This window comes from Protopterus annectens, chromosome 14.part0 (assembly GCF_019279795.1).
Source record: "Protopterus annectens isolate FY-2018-M chromosome 14.part0, PAN1.0, whole genome shotgun sequence".
NCBI classification, from domain to species: domain Eukaryota; kingdom Metazoa; phylum Chordata; order Ceratodontiformes; family Protopteridae; genus Protopterus; species Protopterus annectens.
Window position 1 is genome coordinate 272,107,534 of NC_056748.1, and position 25,573 is coordinate 272,133,106.

The window sequence follows — 25,573 nt, forward strand, 5'->3', positions numbered from 1 at the left end:
ATCATCACTTTTATCAGCACATAAGCCATCTTCATCCTCAACACATTGAAAAAACATTTCCATTTCATGTGTGCTCAAGTTCAGAAAATCGTCATCAACCAGTCCCACATTATGTATATCATTCACTTGTGAGCTTTTCGGTCATGAAAGAATACTCTCAAATTAAGTTTACGACAAAACCTCTTAATGTCAAGTATGATATCAGCTAGAGAGGGAATTCTGGTAGGAACAAAGTTAGCTCCTTTCAAGAGTACATTTTCTGCATATTTCCTCTGACCATCAACTGCCATCAGCTTCTCTCCCCATCACTGGGTCTACTACATCTGCCTTAGCTTCCTCAGACTCTACCTGACCCCCCCATCTAGGACACTGAGGAGATCAATGACCATATGTTAGCTTCATATTGCTTTGAGGAGTGCGACTTGAACTCCCTCTCACCCTGTTGTAGCCTGGTGAGTTCCAAAACTGCTCTCTTTGGGAGGTGCATGCATGCTTCTGGGCACGAGCAAATTCTAACCTGTAAAAAACGTATATGTTAGACTGGACTTTCAATACAACACAAACATTTTTAATTAAGAATGGAGATGCTAGGAAATACAACCTTCATTTCTGTAGAAAAATGCAGATCACTGCTAAACTGATTTCTGCTGGTGCTTGTCAGTGGGAAGTACATGTGACTTATAGAACAAGTTGAAAAACACTGTAGTCAATTTTTTTAAATATTTAAAGAAACTCAGACATTACTCATGTATATAAACAGTGGCTTTCTTGGGGTGGGGAGCAAACAGAACACATTATCACTTTAAAACTCTCACTGATTTGGATTGTGGGGATTGCACCATATGTATCTGATAGCAAGGAGTTGAAAATGCATTACTGTGTGACCATTAGTTTTTTTAACTTTATCACACAATTAGGAAATTGATGTGTTCACAGTCAAAATACAGCTAAGACACTCGGTATGCAAGCAATCTGTAGATGAAAACAAGTGACTTTTGCTATCATTTAATCACAGTTAAACAATAATTAAGCTGGCTTGGTAGAGACAGTGTCATTGTGTGTGTGTGCGTGGTCTGAGATTACACATGTTAATTTAGTGCAAATTGTATTATTGAGGCCATTATTCTTTAATTTTTAGTCAAAGTGGATATTCATGGTGGGAAAATATGAAGCTTGTGAGTGAAAGTGACAGACCCCTGCTGTCATTTGATCACAGCTAAATAGCAATTTTATTTTTTTTTTACTTTACTTATTTATCTATCTTTTTTTAACCAGGTTAATCCCATTAAGTAGTATCCTCTTTTCAGTGGAGACGAAGTGGTATTTATACTACTAGGGGAAATCTGGCCAGTGCATCATGAATCTTACCCTTCTCTTTTTGATATGTGCCATAAGATCTTTTACATCCACAAGAGCTACCACCACTCGGGCAAATGAGGCCTCAGTTTAACATCTCATCTGAAGGCTGATGCACTCAGGAGTGCATCACCCCCTTATACTACACTGCACTGACAGCAATCAATCTACCTGGTGTGGGAACAGAACCCCCAAGCTTCTGCATCAAAGTTGTGTGCACTACCTGTTATGCCACACAACTAAACAGTCACTGATCTGGCTTGTCAGGAGTGGTGCCACTGTTAGTGTTAGCGTATGTGAGTGGTGGGTGTGGGTGTTGGGGATGGTTGAGAATTTGATACTGCATGTGTAAAAGGTAACCAATAATTAGGTCTGACTCATCAGAGGTAGTCTGTGCTTTTTAGTGTGAAACAAGTTGAAAAACACAATGGTGGCCATTGTTTTACTTATCACAATCAGACAGACATCTGAGTTGTGCACAATTAAACCTGGCTTTAATTGGTGGACAATGAACACAGAGGTCACCTACTGAGGAAAGTGGCAGAATTCTGCTGTTTGATCACAGTTACACAATCAATGATCTGGACTGGCAGGATCAGTGAGTTGTGTGCACACATGCGAGCTGTGTTGTGTGCATCCAGGGGGCTGGGACTGGACACTTCTGAACACAGTGTCAATGGAATTTTTGTTTGTGGAAATTTTATGTGGCCTCTTCACAGTCAGAGCAGGTTTCTCAATCAGAACATGCATGTTCAACTTTGACAGCCTATGACTGCATAAAGCTGAAACCAGAGTCTGTGAAATTTAATGAATGTAATGAAGACACAACATGCTTAGACTTTCACAGAGTTACCTTATGATCAGAATTTTACAATACTGTAGTTATCCAAAATTTAGCTTCACAACAAATATGCACATTTTCATTTTGCCTACATAGACAAGTGCATGTCACATAAAATTATAATTACTGTGCTTTTCACTGACAAGAGCTAAAAACACTATTTATTTGTCCCTGAAAGTGAACGTTTCCAAGCATATATACTGTTGAATAAAAATAAATCAACGGTGAGTTAACACTCAGAAATTCACAACAGCATACAGCTTTGTTACGGCTTCAACTAACAGTGCAGGATTCCAACTTACAAACAAATATACAGTTAGAGTGAGTATGGATATTGTAATATTTGCAACCACTGGGGACTCTGCTTTTTATTTCTAGAGTACTTCATTTACAGTGAATTTGCTATTTGAAAATGAAAAACAGGAATAAAATGAAAAGTAAGAGTATTTGAAGCATTAAGGCATATCGACCCAAACAGCTGATACCATATAAACAGATAATGGTACATTATTTCTACAAATGCCATAGTTGTAGCTCATTTCAGAAGAAAATGTACCACGATACTGAATTGTTGACTATTGCTGTAATAATTTACCTATATCCAACAAACCAATTTTCAACAAGATGGAATTCAGTACAACATTATGCATCTGACAGATACTTCATATTGCCTAGGATGCCATTTATAACAAAAGCACTGATAGCATGTCACATCAGTAAACTATTTCAGTACAGGCAGTAGGGAGGACAAGATGAGAGATCTAGACAACCCAGAGCCGCATAACAGAGTTGGTCAAATACAGCTATTAAAACAGAAAATAACTAGAAGGAATATGGCAGGGTCTTCTCTTTATACTAATGTACCTGACTCATGCGTAGTCCCGAATGGAGGCACCTGCTAGCAGAAGTCCTAATTAGTAGTCTAAGATTTTTGGCTCAAAGGCTTACCAAAAGCCAAAAAGCTCTTACCTGTTCAAGAGGTTTTAGTTGTGCCTGAAGGTCTTCCAACCGTTCAATCAGTTCACGTTCCTTCTGCAGCTGGTGTTCTTCAATACGAAGTGTGCTATACAACTGCTGAATGAGCATCTTCACATCATTCATTGTCACAGAGTCTTCATGGCTCAATATTTCTAGGGACAGGGATACAATCAAGCAAAGTAGTATCAGGATACATTTCAATGACAACACTCGTACTTGCATTTTCTGAAATGTTAGATCACAGGCTGTCTCAGAAATGTGCGAGATTTATTTATTTTCTATTGCTTATGACTAATAAAATAGCAATGCATTCTGGTATCACTACAGGACCTGAAATCAAGTTGACCTACACTTAAATAGTCAAGGAGTTCAGCCAAGTGCCAGTGTCAAGAGTTTTATTACAGACTACTGCATAACCTGCAACTCCAGCAAGCTTGGCAGAATTTATAACATTTGGAGATCATTTTGACAACACTAACCAAAATTGCTACTTGGGAAGAGAAAACTTTCTAAAAGAGTAGCTATAAAAGCAAGCACTATGTCAGATTTCTACAACAAAAAGTTACAAATATCAAATAAAGTAAAATAAGATAAAATAAAGGTATTAAAAAGGTACAGCAACTGAAAATTTCATAGAACAAGCAAGATCGATGGCTTGCATCTTGCATAAAAAAATAACTTTTTTCCATTGTGAATTTGTGCATTTCACAAATTTTATTTGCAGTCCGCGGTGGTGCAGCGGTAGCGTTGTTGCCTCACAGCAAGAGGTTCTCCCATTCGATTCTCGTCTGAAGTGCAGGGAGTGCCTTCTGTGTGGAGTCTGCATGTCCTCCCTGCGGTCGAGCTGGCAACTCTGCACTGTAAAAATATACTGCCAATCATTAGCAGACCAGAGTTTCGCTGTGGCGACCCCTAACCGGGAAAAGCAGAAAGACAAACAACAACTAATTTTATTTGCAGTTGATATTCCTAAGATTGTTTATAAAGTATATACTATATTAGCTACTGCCATATCTTCTCTGGTGTGCTGAGATGCTATCTGGAATCCACATAACATATTTTAAGAAGTGACATCTCCTACTGAGTACAGATGTCCACAATCTCCTGCATCTTTATATTAAACTGACAAGTTAAAGGTGCCTGCAATATTCTCCTTGTTTGCTCTTGTATGTATATTATTAGGTTCTCTTTACTATACATTTAGACAAATTATACCAGAGCATAATGCAGCTGTCACGGACCTATTTCACTCTCTGTCAGTTGTTCTCTTTTCTGTTTTGCATCCATTCTAATTTGATTAGCACAGTTTACCAAATAGTTTGTCACACTTCTAGCATTCACTGGAATCCAGTAAACTTTGGATTAAAACCTCAGAAAATAAAAGCATTTTCAAATTCCACAACATTTTTTTAAATCTTTTTGTTAAATTTAATTTTCTTTCTTAGCTCTATGTAGCCACTTTCCCTCCCAATTTCTGATGTGTGGTATCCCTTTCTGACACTACTTTTGTCTTTCCCTGTGAGACATCTGGACATTGTCTTTTACTCTCTCTCCTCCCCCAATGAGCGGTCCTAAGGTGTCTCCAAGCCTCCCACAGGTTTAGCTAATTGCTACCTGTGCTTCCCTGAATCTACTTCAGGCCCAAACTCTCTGGAAAACCACTTTCTGCCAAACATCTGCAGTCTGTTTCCTTCTTTAATGGAATTAATCTAAGTATGTACTGCTCACCTGAAAAGTATATTTGCTGCCTATAATCTCTGGGCTACCCCTGTGTTGGCTGCAGCCCACCTGCTGATCACTCCCTCTCATCTACCTCTTCCTCCAAATCTTACCTGAACATCCCTCAGTCTTCCTACCCCCCTCTCTGCCCTACTCCTCTCCACTGTTAACCATACCTCCTTTCTGAAGTACTCTTTTCTCTATACCCATTCCTCCTTTAATCTGCTTGTTTCCTCTCCACTGTTAATCATACTTCCTTTCCGAACTACTTTTTTCTCTATACCCATTCCTCTTTTAACTTGCTTGTTTCCCCTCTACCATAGTAAGATATTCTAATCACTGCCTTATACCTTTGTCCTACCTTGCTCTTCCTTACATTTCTATACCTGTGCCTTGCTTCCAACCTCCTGCTGTCCTAATCTCAGGCCCACTACCCTCTTTTTATAGCAAGAACCCTACACACTTTCCTCTCCCCTTTCTTCTCTTTCACGGATTGTTTTTTTCTTGGTCTTTCCTTGTGGGTGTAACATTCCACAATATGACCCCTACTACTCCTCCAGCCTAACCTTCATTTCTCTGATTCTATCTATTCTCCACTACTTCTGCTCATATATCTCCACATCTTTCCCTAATTGTATTTCCTTCCGTCCTCCTTGTGTTAACCTCTCCAGCTACACTACCCCTTTCCTTACCTGCCCGCCCTCCCCAGGTATGGTAACTGCTGAAGGTTTCCCATACTCCTTTGTGCTCTTTTAAGCCTTGAAGCATTTTTTCTTCTTAGCGCCATCTTTTACTCTCGCTCCCCCCTCCAATGAGCTGTCCTAAGGTGTCTCCAAGCCTCCCACAGGTCTTTCCTTGTGGGTTTAGCCCCACTCCGTTCGCTCCCCTACCCTACACCTATTCCCACCCACCCCCTGTACAGTTTCCTTTATACTTAACCATCCCTCCCCTTCCTGCCCAGCCATCCACTACAAATCCACTTCCTGCTTATTACCACTCCCACAATCCAACATCCAATCACACTTAGCATATTCTCCTATTTTATATAATTTCCTACACTCCCCCCTCTTCCCCTCCTTAACCAAACCACTCATCATGCTGCATCTACTTATATCTGCAACATTACTCGCTATGCTCTCTATTACTACCTCCTATCACTATTACCTCACAAATCCATTTCTCTGTTCTCTTACCTTTCACTCACACTACAGCTTTCCTACTTCTTTTACCATCTCTCCAGACCTTTTTAACTCTTCTACCACAACTCTGTACAAAAGACACACATTACAAATTCTCAAACCTTCTAATAAGACTAAATCTAGACTACCCAAATACTATCAACTTTTCACATCAAGTGCTCTTCTCAATAAACAACTAGTCTCCTCCGGGGACATCCACCCCAACCCAGGCCCCTCTACACCTCTCCTCTCTCTCCCCCCTTATCTACCTTAACTACCTCTTCCTCACAACCCACTTCCAACAGCCTACCAGATATACAACCTCACTCCCATAACTCAATCCCATGCAAACACCTAACCTTTTAGTCACTAAATATTCAAAGCCCAGCAAATAAAATTACTGAACTGCACTCTTGGATAGCTTACAACATCCCTCACACATCCTATCCCTATTGGAAACGTGGCTCAAGCCACATACTTCAAACAGTGAAATACTCCCTCCTGGCTACATCTACCTCTCTGATAGAACTTCAAAGAAAGGAGGTGGTGTAGCCATCTGCTACTCTAACAGCCTTAACCTTTCACCATACCCCACACCTATTCCCAACTTCCACCCTGCTGAACTCCTCATTCTAAACTTTCATCTGAATCTTCACAAAAAATTTGCTATTGCTTCCATCTATCTTCCTCCTGGCAACAATGTACCCATTCTAGAAAACATATTATCCTGGTTCGCTCTCAACATACCTTATGAAACACTCATTCTTGGCGATATCAATATAGACTGGTCAAAACTTTCTACGGACTCTCCCTTACTTAGTATTCACCTTCATGGTTTCCACCAACTCATTTCTACCCCCACTCTTTTCCAGAAAAACTCAACCTCCAGCTCCACAATAGACTGGATTCTTACCAACTCCCCTCAACACAACCACCAGCCCAAAACCCTACCAGACTCCCTTAGTGACCATCTCCCTACCTCTTTCCTGAGATACGACCCACATACTCCTAAACCCCACCTTTTTAAAGATTGTTGGAAACTATCCACATTTAATTCTTCTCAGTTTAACTCTATTCTACAAAACATTGACTGGTCCATCCTTAAACAACTCCCTCTGAATGATGCTGTTGACACTTTTAATAGCATTTTCCTGAATACTCTGGACTCCATAGCTCCCTCCAGGAAGATCAGAGTGAAATCTAATAATGCCCTCTGGCTTTCAAAAGAAACTAAGTCCATCATGAAACAAAGAGACAGTGTCTGGAAAGCCTGGATCAAATCTAAACAAACACCTCATCTTCTCAAATAAGGACAACTATGTAATCTTGCCAAAAACAGACAATAATAGACAAAAAATCATTTTATAGATCAGGCCAGCATAAACATAGATCTAACCCCCGGAAATTCTGGTCAACACTTAACAGAATACTTTACCCAGGTACTCCCTCTAACCCATCCCCCCTACCCAAACATGACTCCTGAGGAAATAGCTACTCTACTTAATTCCCACTTTATTTCTTCCATCGAAAATCTCCTACCCTCTCAACCTAACTCCTCCTCTTTACCAGACTCAACACCCACCCCCAATACTACTACTTTTTCCTTCAAGCCAGTTCCCACTTCTTACATCAAATCTCTACTGCTCAAACTCAAACCCTGCTCTCCTTCTACTGACAAATTACCTTCTACCTTCCTCAAACTTGCAGCTGACTCTTGCCTACCCAGTGACTATATTAATAAATAGATCTATGCTAGAATCTACTGTTACTACCCTATGGAAATCTTTCTACACTAGCCCTTCTCCATAAAGGAGGTAACTCCACTGACCCTTCCAACTATCGACCTATTGCCATTCTATCCCGGCTAAGATATTAGAAAAATGTATCCACACACAGTTTCTTAATCACCTTCTCAATCACAACTTACTCACCCTTACCCAACATGGTTTTTCGACCCTATCACAGCACAACTACTGCTCTACTCTCCTTCACTCACACCATTGCAGAATCCCTGGACAATAATAAACTTACCTTCTGTCTCTTTCTTGACCTCTCCAAAACTTTTGATACAGTATCCCATCCTTTACTTCTATCTAAACTTGCCAACTTTCACATATCCTCCTCCACCCTCAGCTGGTTCGCTAGCTAGCTATCTGGACACGAACAATCTGTAAAATGGCTCTCTTCCTCTTCTCCTTTCCTGCCTGTCTCTACTGGTGTTCTACAAGGTTCCATCTTCGGTCCCTTTTTATTCAACATCTTCACCAATTACCTCTTCACCTCTTGCAATCAGTCATCTCTCATACAATACGCTGATGACTCCACTATTATTTCTACAGCCAACAACATCTCTGACCTACACACTCTAACCCAAAAAGCTCTACTTTCCACCGAACAATGGCTTTCAAAAAACTAACTAATCATCAATCCCCCCAAAAAAAACAAACACTTACTCTTTTCTGCCCGTTCCCTTGCTCATCATAGATCCTCCTTTGTCATTAAGTCTTGTAACAATACAGCCATCCAACTTGACACCTACACTAAACTCTTAGGGGTCATTATTGACGATTAACTAAAATTCAATCAACACATACAGCAATGCATAAAGAAAACCCATCAGAAACTAGGTCTCTTATACCGGAACAGAAAATACCTCACTCCTGAGGCTAGACTCACCCTAGGACAAGCACTTCTCCTCCCCTTTCTCCTCTATGTCGCCCCAGTTCTCAAAAATATTCAAACAACTACCCTGAACAAACTCCAACAACCTTACCACAAAATAGCCAGATTCGTCACTAGCGCCCCAAACAACACACACCACTGTATTGCCTTAAAGTCTCTACAATGGCTGGAACTCCCACAACTACTACATCGCTACCAATTTCACATGCTGCACTCAGTGCTCTTTAAACCTTCCTGCTGTCCATCTTTATTTCTCCTAGTCTCTAGACCCCTTCTCGATCTCTCCGCACCTCTAATCAGCAATTGCAGGATATCCACTACTCTAATAAGTCAGTAGGTAAGCAACTCTATAAACACTCTGTGGCCCAAGCTTGGAATAAACTTCCCCTGGACATATGCTATATCTCTCACACTCCACTATTTAAAAAATAACTTAAGACACATTTACTCAACTCCAGAACCTGTCCTTGCTATGACCCTCATAGCTCTCCCCTCCCCCCACACTCATCACTCTCAGTTGATCCCACTCACACTCTTGACTCTCCATCACTTGTACAGTAACAAAGAATTGTCCTGAGAAGAAGAAAAAAGAAAATTCAATTTATTTTTTCTTTCAATTCTAATCTTCACGTGTAGTTGTTTATTTCTTACTACGGTTTGCTATTATTGTTTGTAGTACTTGTTTTCTTACTGTAATTATATATTGTACTTTCTGGAGCTTTTCTCCTCGGGTCTCCACTGAAAATGGGGCAAAATCCCAGTTGGACTAACCCGGTTAACAAATGTCAATAAAATAAAAATATATAAATAAATATACCTTTGTAGAATGGAACCTGCAATTCCTCATAGTTAAACCATTTTGCCTTTATAAAGATTAGGAAACAGAAGGTGAGGGTGGTGTAGCCACAAGCATAATATGACACTGTTGAATCATGCAACCCTACCATGGAAAGTCAAGCGATGATATCATATTCTCAGTATAGATGTTCTCCACTTCTTTTGGCTGGCTGATCATCAGTAATGTGACCAAACCTCCAGCCAAAAATAAATGGCACTTCCACTGACATGGTGCTATCAATATGGCTTACCTGCAAAGAACAGTTGGTCTCCAGCTATTTATTCTTCAAGATCTCCCAATCCAACCAACCTAATGATTAACAGAATCTTTTCCTAGCTTGCAGTACATATAGTTTTATTTATTTTACATTTGTTTACCGGGAAAATCAGACATGGAATGGAGCCAATTTTCAGCAGTGGCCCTGGAAGAAATGTCTTTGTAACGTGGGAGGAAACCAGACTACCCGGAGAAAACCCACATGAACACAGGGAGGACATGGATACTCCACACAGAAGGCATTCCACCCAAGAATTGAACCAGATAACCTCTTGTTGTGAGGCAACAACGCTACTGCTGCACCACTGCACCATCCATAGTACAGTCATCCTGACAAGTGGTCCTGCCTGGCAGTGACAGAGCGGAGGTTGGCACACTGGGCCAGAGAGACCTGAAGAACAGAAAGCTGTCGTTTCTACTCCCACACATGTACCCCCCCCCCCACACACACACACACACACCAGTGTTCCCTTACTGACACTACTGTGTAGAATAAGGAAGATGCTGGGCTCTTGAGGTGCAATTTGTCTGAAAAGACATCAAGTAGGTCTCATTTACCTAAACTGGTGGTAATTCAGGTTTACCTCAATGATCTTACAGTGTTGTTTGATGAAAGACAAAAAAGTACGTACTGCAAAAAATGCAAAATCAAATCAATTTACAATTAAGGAATACAAGCTTGAGAATATAACACAAGCTAGAATACTACATTATACATATCCATACTGTTTTTCTTCAGTAAAAAGAGGTCACTTGGTTAAAAACACACACAATCTTATTAAAGTCAACCGTTACTTGATGTAACAGAAGCAGCGTTTCAGGTTGCCAGTTATTCCATTAACAAATGAATAACATATGAAGTGCATTCTTGTTCTCACATGAGTTTTGTTTCACTCTCCTCAAAGACAACTTTGTTGTAAAATAGCTCATATTAAAAATGTGACCATCATTCGTTGTTGTTAAAGACCAAATACTGGAAAAGGATGACTATTTCACAAAAAACTTTCCATGTGCTTTGTAGCAGAAGTTTTCTTGTCCATATTTGCTTTCATTAAGTTGCTTATCAGGCCCTCTTGAAGGATCTAAGCTGCTTATAATTCCATTAAATCATTAAATGGTAGGTGCTATTGTAAAAGATATCATAGAAAGGCAGACATCAGGCATGCAATTTAGCATCATGGAACAAATGCAGTTCACGTGCAAGAAAACCAAAGCAGCACCTGGATAAATCTCTCCAAGATGGCAGTATACACAGTTTTATTAACTTGTGAAGCCATCAAACCTGTACCCATCTTCACAATTTCTACTTGCAGAAAAGCTAAATTTTCATGCAAACGTTAATAAGAACATAGTATACACTGGGCAGACTAGTCTTTTTTAAATCATAAGTAGCAATGGTGAAAACTATGCATTATAACAGGCAAAATGTATCTTTGTAATAAAGATAAAAAATCTAAAGAGAGATATTGCACACTACGCAAGAAAGAAAGCAATGGGGTAATCAAACTTACCGCCTTTCTTTTTAATGACAAATAAAGGATGTTGTACCTGAAGGAGCCCAGTTATGAATACTATACAAATGTAAGAAAGGATACTGTACCTGAAAGATCATTCCATTGCATTCACAAACACAGGCCACAGCTGCAAAGAAGCTCAGTATGCTGCTAGACACTATCATTATAGTCCTTGTGAGCACAAATTCCATATCCAATAGTCTTAAATGGCACAAAGGAACACCTGGTACGCTTCAGTTTTCCAGGTATCCCTGTGCTCAGGCTATCAAGCAGAGCTGCAGAGTCTTACATTTCTATATACTGTACTGACATACGTAGATGAGCTTTGAACAGTATATGCCTCACCGGTTAGCTATATACATCTACTTGGTACAGCATACTGGACACCCCATACTTACTTCAGTGTGTTGTAGAATGTCATTCTGACTGTGATTCATAAAAATTCACAGTCTGCTGTCACAATGGCAGACTGGTAATCAATGCTGTATTATGAATGAGGGGATTAGAAGCTGCACATGCTTCAGCTGGCAGGAACTTGATAGCGTCACTGTGTGGTGGCTGGTGCATGTTCGTATGAGGCAGCAAGTTTGTCTGTATCATACAGAACTCTGTTGTCAGTTTGAATTTTTCTGCTGTGCAATTGCTTTTATTTTATTTTTTCAGTGATGTTATAGTGCTTAGCATAGCAGCATACTGTGCAAAATGCCAGCACAAGAGGGGATCACTGCACTGACAAATGCAGTGCCACTGTTTACATCATTTTAGTCCATCACTGCTGTCATCCCATAGGTACTGTTTTTGAGACTAGCCTGTACACCAGTGGTGCTGGCTTGTTGAAAGATGTGCAACTGTTAGGAGGAGAATTTGCATAGGGAATGGGGGTAAGAGTACTACTGTTCAGCATAGAAGACCACACAAAGGGTTCTTATATGACCCTACTCCATTGCATAACATCACCTTTCATGAATTGCAGAGAGTCTTGTGTGTGTTGTTCCAGTCAATACAAATTCCTATACCACAACACAATTTTTTAACAGCAGCAATATTCCAAAGCTCCATAATTGAAAAACATGACAAGTCATATTGCATCTTTCTGGCTATCAGATATTCTAAAAGTGTGACCTACAGTATTGCAGGAGGAAAGAATTTTTTTTTCCCAAAATATGTTCAAGATCAAAGCTTGGCAAGAAATATTCAGCTCCCTAAAGTTGATCAGAATTTATAAAAAATGATTAATCCTTCCATATTTCCTGTCTTTCATTTACAAGCCATTTCATAACCTTCCTAACATTACCCACTAGACCTATCCTATTTACATAATGCATTTAAGAAGTCACTTGACAGCACGTGCTGGAGAAGTGCATCAATGACAGCAAACAAAGAGCAGATGCTAATACTAACAGCATCTGCATCGCATCCAAACTTATTTGAGTGATATAATCAATGCAAATCTCTTTATAAAAGGATTACAATATAATAAAAAGCAAAGAACTTAAAAAGCATCCCTGCTGAAGGCCATGCAAATTCAATTCTGGAGTGCCAGCAAGTGAGCTTTCAAGAATATGGGGACTTAGTTCTTCAACATATTAGAGAAGGGGATTAAGGAAATCAAATTCAACCAAGGATATGCAATCCAGAGGTGGTGTTTCTTCAGAGATGACAATAAAGCCAAGGCCACAAATGCCTGAGTTGATGGTAGCATTGATCCCATAGAATTAATTACAAAAATAATAAGGTACTTTTAGTAGAAGTCTATCTGCACAAATCAGTACTTAAAATTGTTACACAGGTAAGCACACCAGAGCAGTCCCTTCTCAAGGGTGCCCAAGAGCAATGTCTGGTTAAGTGATGTGTTCAAAACCACAAAGAATAAATATTTTCTCAGTTTAGCAAAGTCAGAAATTAATTCCAAATCTTAAAAAAGGTTACAAAATGTAAATCATACACAAAAACATGTAGACCTCATCTCCCTATTTTTCCCCTCAAACATAGCTTGATACATTTTAATCCCCTCAAATATTTATTGCAAAATACGAGCTGTTTTCACAAAATATATTTTCAGTGATTTTGATAAGCCCATTTGGTTATTTTCCCCATGTGTCCCATATCTCATATCCCTTTTATTCTGTTGCACTCCAACTAGGATTGTACTCACCATTAATTATAATTACACATTCTTCTACTGTTCTGTACCTCAGTGTTTTTACTGGAATTCTTTGTGTAGTGAACACCATAAGAAATTCTAGAGGACATTTTCTTTATTCAGTTCTCTTAGGTCCACATGTACTTGACAGCCTGCTGAACTGGGAGCATTTTAAGAAGCACAGCCTACATTTCCATGGTAGTTTGTAGCCCTTACATTTTGCATATGAATAATATGGGCTGAACATAGGTACACATTGGGATATTTATGTTATCATTACACTTGAATACACTTAAGAAAAGTACTTTCCTCTTTGTGGAATGGAAGGCAGTTCCATAGAAGTGGTATTCTCTACAATACAAACGTGTCCCTCCAACGTGTTCTATGCATTTTGCAAAAAAGATCAAGGTCCTTTGAATGGGTGTTTATGACACCATTAGACTTGCAAATTTGAAATAGGTCTGAAATAGGTCTGATAGAAGGGGTCTGTTGAAGCTCTATTCATGAGACAGAGGTCACCTCTCAATAACTTGTATAGTAATGAGAAGAACAAGGCTTTGAGTTGGTCCACATGGTTATTATGATTTAGGCCCTGTTTTTTTTTTTTTTTTTACGTGAGAAAATGTTCTGGTCATTCCAGTTGTGATGAGTGTTTGGACAGCTACATACTGAGAGGGGCATTATACTCAATGATCGGCCTTAATGACTACTGAGTAGAATGGAACAGCAACATCCCTGGATCTGGACACAATACCTTAAGATATAGGCTGTGCAATGAAAAAGGACTTTGTTACATCAGTGGATACTCAATGATCAAGACACAGTTCATTGCTGACTATATCTGGTATTTTACAATTCTAATACAGCAGCCTTTCACCCTTTTAAGCTACACTTTATCTTGCGTACAGTAACATTTGTAGAAAAACAAAATGTTAAATGGGAGATGTCTTATGCCCTTTAAAGATATTTTTCAAAAAATCTTTCCCAAAGTCTTATCTTAGAACAACTGTGCCCCCAATAAACCTTACCATTCTTTCCACTACCTTAATCTTTTAAATAATTTAACAGGTCTCACATAATTAGATACCTTCTCCAAATCCAATGCAATTACAAAATTTTTCCTGCTGGTGATCTCTTATTTCTCTTATCCACTATATTAACTCAGTAGAATCTTTGCTCTTTCCTGCTTCCTTTATTTTATCTGTTTTTTTTTTTTTGCCATTCCATCTTAAAAAATTCTGGCCAATACTTGTAATCCATATTTATGAGAGATAGGCCTTCATTTGTTTCTCTCTCATTAATTTTTTATAACAAAATCACACCATTCCTTCTTCTTGATTTCTCTATCCATTCATCTAACATAGTAACATGGTTAACACATCGCCTTCAAAAGATTATCAGACATCTTAAAGTAAAAGTCGTACTCATTTCTTTGGTAGCAGAACTAAACAGGCAACTCTTGTCTACAGACACATGAAAGAGTTGCCCTTTGACATCTTCTAGCAGGAACTGAATTCCCAGCCAGGGGTGTCTTCCAATAAGATGTTACTTACAATCACTGCACACAAATTTTATTAAGTGGATATCTATCTTCTGACAAGTATGAGCCAGTCTAGTTAGTTCTACCTTCAGGGGATATTCAGGAATCTCTGACACAAATTCCTCAATTTGTTTCAGGATGACTATTTGGTATTTGGCCATTTTGGTCTAGCAGCTGATAACCTTGAATTCAGGGTAGCAGAGATATTTATTTCTTATTTCATTTAACTATTTATTTTTTATTTCATTTAACGTTTGTTTACCGGTCCAGTTTGGAACGAAGCCAGTTTTCAGCAGAGGCCAGGGGAGAAATGCTCGAGGTGCATGTCTTTGTAATGTGGAAGGAAACTGGACTACCAAGAGAAAACCCACATGAAAGCAGGGAGGACATGCAGACTCCACAAAGACGACACTCCAGCCAAGAATCGAACAGGAGAACCTCTTGCTGTGAGGTGACAATGCTACTGCTGCATCACTGCACCATAAAAAAATAAATATTTGTTTCCCAAAGTGGTCAAGCATTCCACTCTAACATCTGGGAGAGAGTTTGGGCCTCTTGACAGAATTCAAGGGCATTGCAGCTGGGTTAGCCATAGGATTTTTGTATAGCAATTAAAGGCCTTTTGGACCCAATAATATCTGTCAAACTTTAGGTTCATACGCTGGTACTAGGCTATTGGCCCTAGGGCCTATACAAGCCTAGCCATAAGAATTCCCTGGCTATTTCTTCCCACAGTATTTACTTCCCTGGACCCCTGTCTAGCAGGGTGACTGACATGATCCCCGGGGTGAATTTCCTACCTCCCATCCAATCAAGGTTCCTTTTGAAGAGGGCCAAAGAGGTGCTCTGCTTGACATGTACGGGCAGTCTATTCCAGAGTCTGGGGAGTCTCTGGGTCAGGAACCTATCCCTCCAGCATGTTTTGTTCATTGTGATGACAAGGTTTAGATCCCTGGAGCGTATGTCTCTGAGGGATTGGGATTTCTTTAAGTGTAGCATGTCCAACAGCTCTGGGTTTGACATGGCCTTGTATGTTAAGCAGAGATTGCTTCTGAGTAGACTATGGGGGATGTGGGTTTGGGAATCCAGTTCCAGGGAAGTCACCATAAATGTGTCTTCATGGGCTTCACATACCGAGGGGGTACAGAGAATTTTAGTTCTTCCAAGCCTATACGGTCAAAGGATCTATTTTTGCTCTTGGAACTCTCCTTAGACTTCCATTTGAACTATTCCTTCATGAGTGTGACAGTCTCAAAACGTTAACTGAAAAAGCTGGAGAAACAGACAAAAGCAGGTTCTGTAAAACATCACTGGAAACATTATATTGCCAAGTGTGACACACTGATGGCAGAGGGCCTTTATACTGAAAGGCACAACAAAGTAGCAAGACTGCTGCATTGGGGACTATGCAGACACTACAACAAAGAAGTAGGTGAGAAGTTTTGGAAACATAAATCACAAATCTAATAGGGAATGACGTTTATATGACATGGGATAACCCATTACTAACGGATTAAAAATAGATGCAAGAAAACCAAAAATAGTAGTCTATGAAAAAAAAAGACAAATGTACTATTGATCACTGAAATTGCTATACTCTGTCATTACTGGGACACAGAAGGACACAAAGTCATAAAAATACAATGATTTGCTGGCAGAAACAAGAATTAAGTGGAAGAAAGATAAGACAGTTCCAATAGAAGTAGGAACAAAAGGTCTAATAAGAATTTACAGCTGCATTTAGATATGCTTCCAATACATGTTAACCCCAAATGAATTACAGACTGAGGCAATTCGGAGCACATTGCAGGTGCTGAGAAGAGCTCCCTTAGCTAACATCAAAGACTGAAACAATACTAATTTCATGAATTCTAACTGTATCCTGACTAGGGAAAGGGGTCAGTTCCAGTCATATTAGAAACCCAAAATGCTTGGTAAAAATTAAACCCCAGAATAAAGACTATACATGTGAGATGTATGCCAGTTTCCTCTTCTTTCAAAGAATGTGATTCCTCTGAAGAGGGTCTGCTCTTTTTTTTTTTTTTTTTTAAAGGCTGGGCACAACAACGGAGGTCTGGGTGATGCTACCTTACTCAGATTTTTAAAGTCTTACACAGCTAAACCTTGATGGGTAATTGGGATACTTGGCATTAGAGGTGTTGGGACCCATGGGGTCTATGTAACGGCAGACATATACTGTTTAAACCTCTGAGTGTCTGAGGAAAAGTAGTGCTACATGATCATGGATCTGACTGCTTGAACCATCTTAAACAGAGTCAAAAGAGAAGTCTTCTTGTTTTGCTGGTTAGAGCCACAATCTTAATATAGACATTGGTGTCAGTCACCTTTTTCAAAGTGGCTTCCATGTCTAGCATCCATTCTACATGAAACAAGGCACGGGAGAGCAAACCAGAAGCTATGGGTGTGTCCACCTCCAGAAAATTAGACAGTGGCTGAAGAACAAGAAATATTCTGGGTTCAGTAGCTAATGGCACCCTTTGACTTTTTGCACATGGAGCATGTTTCTGTTCCATCAAGTATTTCTTGAAGGCTCTCCCAACTTTGTAGATTTCCATATGGTGTTGCTATTTTCTCTGGCTTTTTTATGTAGTCGAGGATCTCCCACTGTGAAGCCAATTGCCTGTATTACAGTCCCCACTTTTTCCATGCCAGACAGGCACAGACAAAAGTTTCTGTACTTGCATAGGTCTTCCATCTGAAACCAGATGGAAATTTGGCAGTCAATCATAAGTTACGACTCTCCAAAGAAGAAAAAAAGACACTTAAGATGCATATCATTATGTTGGATCTGATGCCTACAAATGCAAATGTTATTAGACCCCCACAAAATATGCACAGGAAATGAAATAAGTTTCTTTCAAAATCACTCACCAACAAACTACAAATTTGCAATTTAATAACAGAAAAGATTTTTCCAAAATGGTGATTGACCTTCTGAAGAATTATGTTGTAGTAACTCTGGGGCTAGAACCAGAGCCAGTGGCACAAAACCACCCCCCAGCCATTCCAATGTCCCATTATTTGGCTATTCCTTCCCATTTACCATAAACACTGTTATGTGCATACGGTTTTATGATTTACGTGTACAATTATTTGGATTTAATTGAAAACTTTTATTTAAAATTTTATAGCACAAACATTGATAGACATCTGCTAAATAATACAATACAATCTCACAATGAAAACAGAATTGGCATTAAAACTTTTCTGACCTTGAAACTCACATTCATTGATACAGCATTGAAACCCACATTCAAAGAAAATGGATCTGGCCAATGGCGGATAAAGTTTACCTTTGTGCTGTATTCAAATCATAGGCCCTTTGCACACATATTTAAGACCATGCAAACATACATGCGTTCTTTGATTCACCTTCCTGATCGTATTAAATTATATTCCTTGTAGAATGTAACACACTTGATTGAGCCCATTTAAAATTTATTGTTTTGAACATTTTTCCAGTAAACAATGAAACAAAATGTATGAATCAATAATGACAAAACTGTCCAGTTCAGAACATTTCCATCAGAAAAGTCTACTCAGATTTTTGCCATTAAAATCCACCAATATCAGTAAATATGAACAATCTCTGCAGAAGTAAAAGTCATCTATATAATTCCACATAAAGAGATTTGTAACTAATGAAGATGTTGCTGTTAGCAAACAACTTTATATTTCATTGTTTCATCTACAAATAAAGCGCTTGTTGCCCTTGAAGGATAAATTGCCTATGTTACACTAAAACATAAGTTAGTAATATTGCAATAAGGAATGAATGGCAAACTGATAACAGGTTCATAGTTACTAGGTATCTCCTCCAAAGGAGGACATTATCAGGACTGCAGCTTCCATCTATATTAAAGTACAACACAGTACAGTATCAGCAATCCATCTACATACTGTGGAGTAGAACTCACAGCCTTCTGCATCAAAAGCAAGTATACTACCTGTTGTGCTTCTGACAATGGAAACAGATTTGGCATAAGCAGAACTAAACTTCTCTTCCCCTGAAACTCTCAGCTACTTGTAAAATCCACTTGACACTCAACTGTATCTCCCAACTTTGCAACACAATACATCTGGAAAAAAAATCAAAGTTTATTGGGTGGGTTGGGGGGGGGGTAAAGTCTCAAAACCAGGGACATATCTTAAACATTACTTGTATAATCTTAAAAAAGTTGCTAGAATAAAAAGTTGTGTTACCATGCGTTTCCAGAAAGTTAGGAAGGCTGAAACTTAAATGGCTATCTTTATTTAGTGAACTTAGTTTTCACTGATTTGCCAAAAAACACAAAGAGGAACAGACCAAAATATGAGCCAGATGTTTCAGACATTCTGAGAAAATCTGGGCAGTTCAGAGCTATGGTCAACTTTTTGAATCACAAGTGGTGGTATGGGCAGTGAATTCAGGCTCTTGTTTCTTATACCCATAGTACAGGGTTTGAGCCTGAGTAACACTAACCACCAGGAATACATTATTGGGGCATTACACACACACACACACACACACACACACACACACACACACACACACACACACACACACACACACACACACACACACACACACACACACACACCTATCTCAATAGCTGCACTAAGAAGCATACACACAAATGTACCTTAATGGCGACAATAAGAAGCATGCACATACCTACCTTAGCAGCAATAAGAAGCATGTACACCAACCCAGCTTAACAGCAGCAATAAGAAGCATGTACACCAACCCACCTTAACAACAGCAATAAGACCACCCACCAAAAATGGCAGCAACAAAAATTCACACACACTTCCCTTACCTGAACTGAACAGCTAAATTTCTTTACTTGAACGTCAGTAATAGCAGCAAATTTTGAATGGCAGCAATAAGAAGCATGTACTAAAATGGCATTTATTATTATTTTATTTTACATTTGTTGACTGGGTAGCTGTTTTTCAATGGGGGCCTGGGGAGAAAAGCTCCACAGTTTTACAATTTTAGTGTTAACAGTGTCAGCGGGTTAGAATGTATGCATATAATGAAATACATTTTATCAGAAAAATAATAGTGGAAAAAACATAAGCACACATAAGAGAAATTATTCGATACAAACATTTTCAATAAATAGTGTAAAGAGTTCATAGTGTATGTAGTTATTTCATGAGGTATGTGACATTAGAAATGGAGATAAAAGATGGAGAAGAGTGATACTTTGAAGTTTAAGAAGGTCTGAAGTTTTGGTGATTACATATGAATTAATGGCCTAGATCAAGGAGGATGAGTGCAGCAGCAAGACCAGTGAGTTTGGAGGTACTCTCTAGTGACAGTTTTGAAATGATTTGGATGTTTGAGGGACCTGATTTCTAATGGTGATTTGTCCCATGATATGGTAGGATTGAAGCTGTAGAGGTTGCAGCCGATTTTAGTCTTAGGTTTGTATATTTGTAGTAGGTTAAGGTCTCAGCTATGTAGGGACCTAGTGGGGGAATATTGAGAGATGAGTGGGGAGATAGGCTAGGGCATAAGATTTTCAGGTATAGTATAGTATAGAGTGAATTATTTGCGGTTGAGAAAGTAGAAGCTGGTAAGGTAACTCCAGCCAGTTTAGGTATCTAAGCGAAAGACAATGATGTGATTTATAAAAGACTGGTGAGCAGCGAATCTGTAAACCTTGTTGTAGGTAGACTCTAGTTTAGTTAGTAGTGTGGAGTTAAGATTGGTAAGAACTTCTCAGCTATATAGAAGGCTAGGTAGGATGTAATCATGAGAAAGAGTTATTTCTACTTTGTTAGTTAGAAACTTTTTGTTTCGATAAAGGCGGCCAAGTTTTTGGTGTGTCTTTTTGATGCAGTTGTTCACATGTAGATCAAATCTGAGTTGGTCATCTAATGCTACTCCTAATAGTTTTGTACTAGGTTCAACATTAATGGGGGTGTTATTGAGGAACAGTACAGAAAATGTAGATTTAAGGTGGTGAAGTTCTTTGGGAGAAATAGTAAGAGTTTTGTCTTTTTAGGGTTAAGAATTAGCTGGTTGTCACAAAGCCAGGATTTGATTGATTTAAAAGATGCATGAGTTGCAGAGATAAGGTCAGAGGGAGTATCTGTGATGGTGATGACGGTGGAGTCATCTGTGTATTGTATAAGGGATGACTGTGGACAGGAGATGTAGAGTAGATTAGTGAATATACTGAATAGTAATGGGCCAAGGATAGATCCTTGGGGGACTCCAATTTTGACAGGAAGAGGAGGGGAGAGCTGAGAGCTATCTCACTAATTGTAGATGGTCAGTGACATGGCCGGAAAACCAGGTAGTAGTAGAGGCAGAAAAGTGTAGGTTAGCCAGTTTGTTCAGCAGAAGATGGTGAGAGACTGTATCAAAGGCTTTTGAAAAGTCGAGGAATAGGCAGGAGACCAACTTATTATTGCCTCTGGATAGAGAAACAGTATTAATGAAGGATATAAGGGCAGGTGTAGTGCTATGTTTAGGGCAAAAGCCATGCTGTGTAGGAGTAAGCAAGTTTTCCTATAGAAGGTATTTCAAGATTTGCTTGTACATGCATTTTTCCAGTATTTTTGAGAGTGGTGGGAGAATCGTGATAGGGCCGAAGTTTGTAATGTCAGTGGAGTTACCTCCTTTGTGAATTGGTATGGTGCAGTATTCTTTCCAGATAGATGGGATCTTAGATTCTGAGATAGAGCAATTTATTAGGATTGATACAGGGAGGGCAAGGGATTCAGCAGCAATTTCTAGGAAATAGGGAGGCAGGTTATCAGCAGAAGCAGAGCAGGGTTTAAGTTTAGAGAAAGAAAAGAAACAAAAAAGATGATAAGCGCCTGGTATACACAAACAAAAAAAAAAAAAAAAAAAAGACCAATGGTTAGACTGACCAAAAGAAGAAAAAATGGAATAATCGAAATAAATCAAATAAATCACTGTCTTCACAGTAGCCTTTATAATAAAATAAAGTTGTAACTGAGATGTAAGTAGTAGGTAGGTAACGGTTTCAGTTGCAGTTTTTTCACCACTTTATTAAACAAGTATGCGCTTAAAGTGATCATCTAAGTCTCGCTCTTCAGCTTCCTCAAAAAAACAAAAAAAAACATTGGTATTTAAATATGGTTCCAAACAAAAAAAACAACATATAGAACATGACATAGACTAATTAAAATTGCATACATCAGTACATTAATTTGCCTTATATTCTGCATAAGATGAAGGTTTTCAGGAAACAGCACATTTCAATCCAGGAGACCTATCTGCCTGAAGTAGTAAAATCCATCTTACCTTATTCCTATATCACCTCCCTCTTCTTTTTTTATTATTTCTAAAAAAATGAAATTAAAAAAATATGTTTCCTCTCTCTTCTTCCACATGTTTTGCTAAAGCACTTGTGTCTTTTTTTTTTTAAGTAATATATAAGTTTAGAGAGCAAGAATTTTATATAGTTAGTGGGTACAGTTGCAAGAGAGAAAGTGGTAGAGGAGTTGAGAGTAGGAGAGGTTTTGGAAACATTAGTTGAGTTGGGAGTAGAGGGGAAGAAATGCATCAAGTTAGATATGGATTCAATGAAACAGGAACTGAATGAGGTAGCAGTTTCTTCTGGCGAGTTGTTTGGGCAGGGGTTGGGAGAGAAAGGGTTACCAGGGTGCAGAATTCGGTTTATAGAATTCCAAAATTTCTTGGGATATTTTTTTTGGCAGTTGGAGGGTTAAAGTAGAAGTTCTTTTCGTCTTTGTGAGTGTGTTTTTATTTTGCCTGATTTCTTAGTTCTTTACATTTTTGCAAATGGGAAGGGAGCTTAGTTTTTACCTGCCTTTTCCATGCCCTGTCTCTAGTTTTCATTACGGTGCGGGTGGCATTAAGTCAATGGGCTATATTAGATTTGATGCAACCAGTGCGGGATGGAGCAAGAGAGATAAGAATGTTAAGGAAAGTAGAGTTGAAAGAGTGGACAGCTTCATCAAGGGGGAGATAGGTTAGATGTCTCCAGTTTATTCTGGAGAGGAGGGCATTAAAAGTCTCAGGACAGAAGGTAGATAGTTTATGACAGGTTATATATCTGTGAGGCCTAGTAAAATGAGGAGTGTAAGAACTTTCACAGGTGAGTGACCACTTAGGGAGTTGGGTAGGCTCTCAGGGGTATGGTATTTATGGGGATCTGTGATTAAAATCCAATCGATGAGGAAGCTGGGGGTATGTGATCTGTTTGTATGGGTGTGTGGGGGGGCTGAGATAAACTGTACAAAGCCATGTAAGCTGTTGCATGAAGTAATGTTTCGGTACTGAAGAGTTAGCCAGTTAATATTTACATCCCCAAGAAGAACAGTTTCATTTTGGATGTTTAGAAAAAGGTAAAAAAGAATGTTTTCTAGAAGGGTAATGTTATCTCTGAGGGGAATATAGATAATTACACCACTATCACAGTTGTAACGAAGTTTAAAGTTAGCTGTCAGGTATTCAGCAGGTGAGAAGGAGGGAGAGGGTTGGTTTAGACTTGGAGTACAATGGTTTAAATATACAAGAGCCACTACACCCACTTTTTTCTTTTATCTAGTCTAAGAATATTATATCAAGGGGGGAGGATATCGCGGTCATGGTTTTGTGGCTTCAGCCAGGTTTCAGTCAGGGCGACTATATCAGGGCTGTGATTAGCCACTCAGGCATGAAATTCACTAATTTTGTTTAGGATGCTTCTAAGATTCATGGAGTAAAAAGATACTTGCTTTTTTGGATGAGTAGTGTAGGGTTGGCTAGGGGAGTTAGCTTTATTGGCTAGGGGTGTGGGTGAATGTCACCTGATAGTAGTAAAGACTTAGGGTGGAAATGTTGTTTGTATAGTAGGTGCTTTATTTTATTTTCTAAAGAGGTGGTAGGAGAAGGGTGTATTTTGTTTCTGGGGAGGATAGTACTTAGAGGAAAGATAGATGAGCCAGTAGGGAAACACTGCAGAGGATGTGTGAAAACATTGGCATTAGTATTTGCAAGATGAAAGTAAGTTGGATTTAGGTGACAGTTATATGAGGTAAAAGTATAGGAGGAGAAGGGGAGGCAATAGAAGAAAAGCTTGGATTTAAAAAGACATGCCAGTAAGGAGGGTCGATAGGTAAGAGGGAGGTAAAATTTGGGCCTAGAGGAAAGGTTGTAGGAAAGTTATGGACAGGTAACAGGTAGGGGGAGTCGGTACACAGAAAGGAGAAAGGAGTGGTTGGTGTCAAGGGTTTTCAGAAGGAGAGGGGAGTGGTGGGTGTCAAGGGTTTGCAGAAGGAGAGGAGAGAGGTATGCATGAGTGGGGTGTGGCAAAAACAGGAAGGTTGGAAGCAGAGGAGGGAAATGTGCAATGGAGAGGAGTATAATGGAAATGATATGGGGGTGGGTGGGAATGGGGGTGGGTAGAGGAGCAGAGTGAGCTCGAGCATAGAGAGGGCGAATGGAGCGGGTTGCATCAGGAAACGGCAGTCATCACAAAAAGCAATCAGCAGACCAGGAGGGAAACAGTAAGGAGCACACAGTGAGAGTCAGCAGGTAAGTGGAAGAGGTGGGGAGGTGTAGACAGACGAAAAAGATGTTATAAGCGAGGGGTAAAGAGGTATTCGCAGTAAGATAAAACAGTTAAAAGGAAACCACAAACAGAAAAACAAGAGAGTATAGCTAAGAGACAGTTGGCACTAGGGTAGTGACTAACTTATTGATGGCAGAGAGAGACAAAGAGGCAAGGTTTTTAAATAGATGAGTATTGGGGGGGGGGTCTCAGTGGTATGCAAGTATCCTGTACAGTAGACAAAGCAAGACTAATTTGTGGTATGAGCTTAGAACATACTGTTATTTTAAACTGGCAATACAGTAGAGCACAGGCATTATTCCAGGAGTTGGAGCAGTATCTGTAAAGAAGGTAGCAGCAGTCTGGAAGGGAAGATACTTTGCTCTTAAAACCTAGGGAAAAGGAGGGGAAAGAGTGTGTTGAGTATAAAAGCTAAGGAAAAACAGAAATAACAGAAGTACTATAAGCAGCTACTGACATGACATGTCAGCTGTAGCAACAAAAATTTCCTTACGTGAACTGCATGGCAGCAATACACATACTGTTAAATTTAAAATTGCATGCCCCGGTGTCCAGGAAGAACAGGACGTCTGTGCGACAACACACATGCACAGATGTGATGCAACTGGACCCTTCTATGGGACCATTCTTAAAGAAGAATGACTTTTATAACAGTTTTTTTTAAATTAAAGTAAATGTAAATGTGGCAAACTAAACAATTAAAGTAAATATCCCCCCACCCACGCCACAGACCACAGCAAAAAATCATGATCTTCTTGCTGAAGTACAGCAGAAGCCTTTGAAAAAAAATTAGATGGCAGTGCTGACTTTCCCTTTTTTCCAGGGCTAACGCAAGTGTCCTTTTGTCAAGGAGGAGCTAAACTCTGCAAGTCAGACCAGCAGGAAAGACATCTGCCTATCACTAATTTTCATAGGCAGTGAATATTCAGAGGCGACTGCTGCAAC

General features: G+C 39.3%; 1 protein-coding gene across 1 annotated transcript in view; it reads right to left on the minus strand.

Annotated features, from left to right (window-relative positions):
• Positions 1-25,573, minus strand: part of LOC122788651 (calcium uniporter protein, mitochondrial-like) — a 1,672,929-nt gene that overhangs the window by 260,454 nt on the left and 1,386,902 nt on the right. The window contains exon 7 of the mRNA XM_044055548.1: positions 3,167-3,327. Coding sequence (XP_043911483.1) covers positions 3,167-3,327 — 161 coding nt within the window. The remainder of the gene's footprint in view (positions 1-3,166; positions 3,328-25,573) is intronic.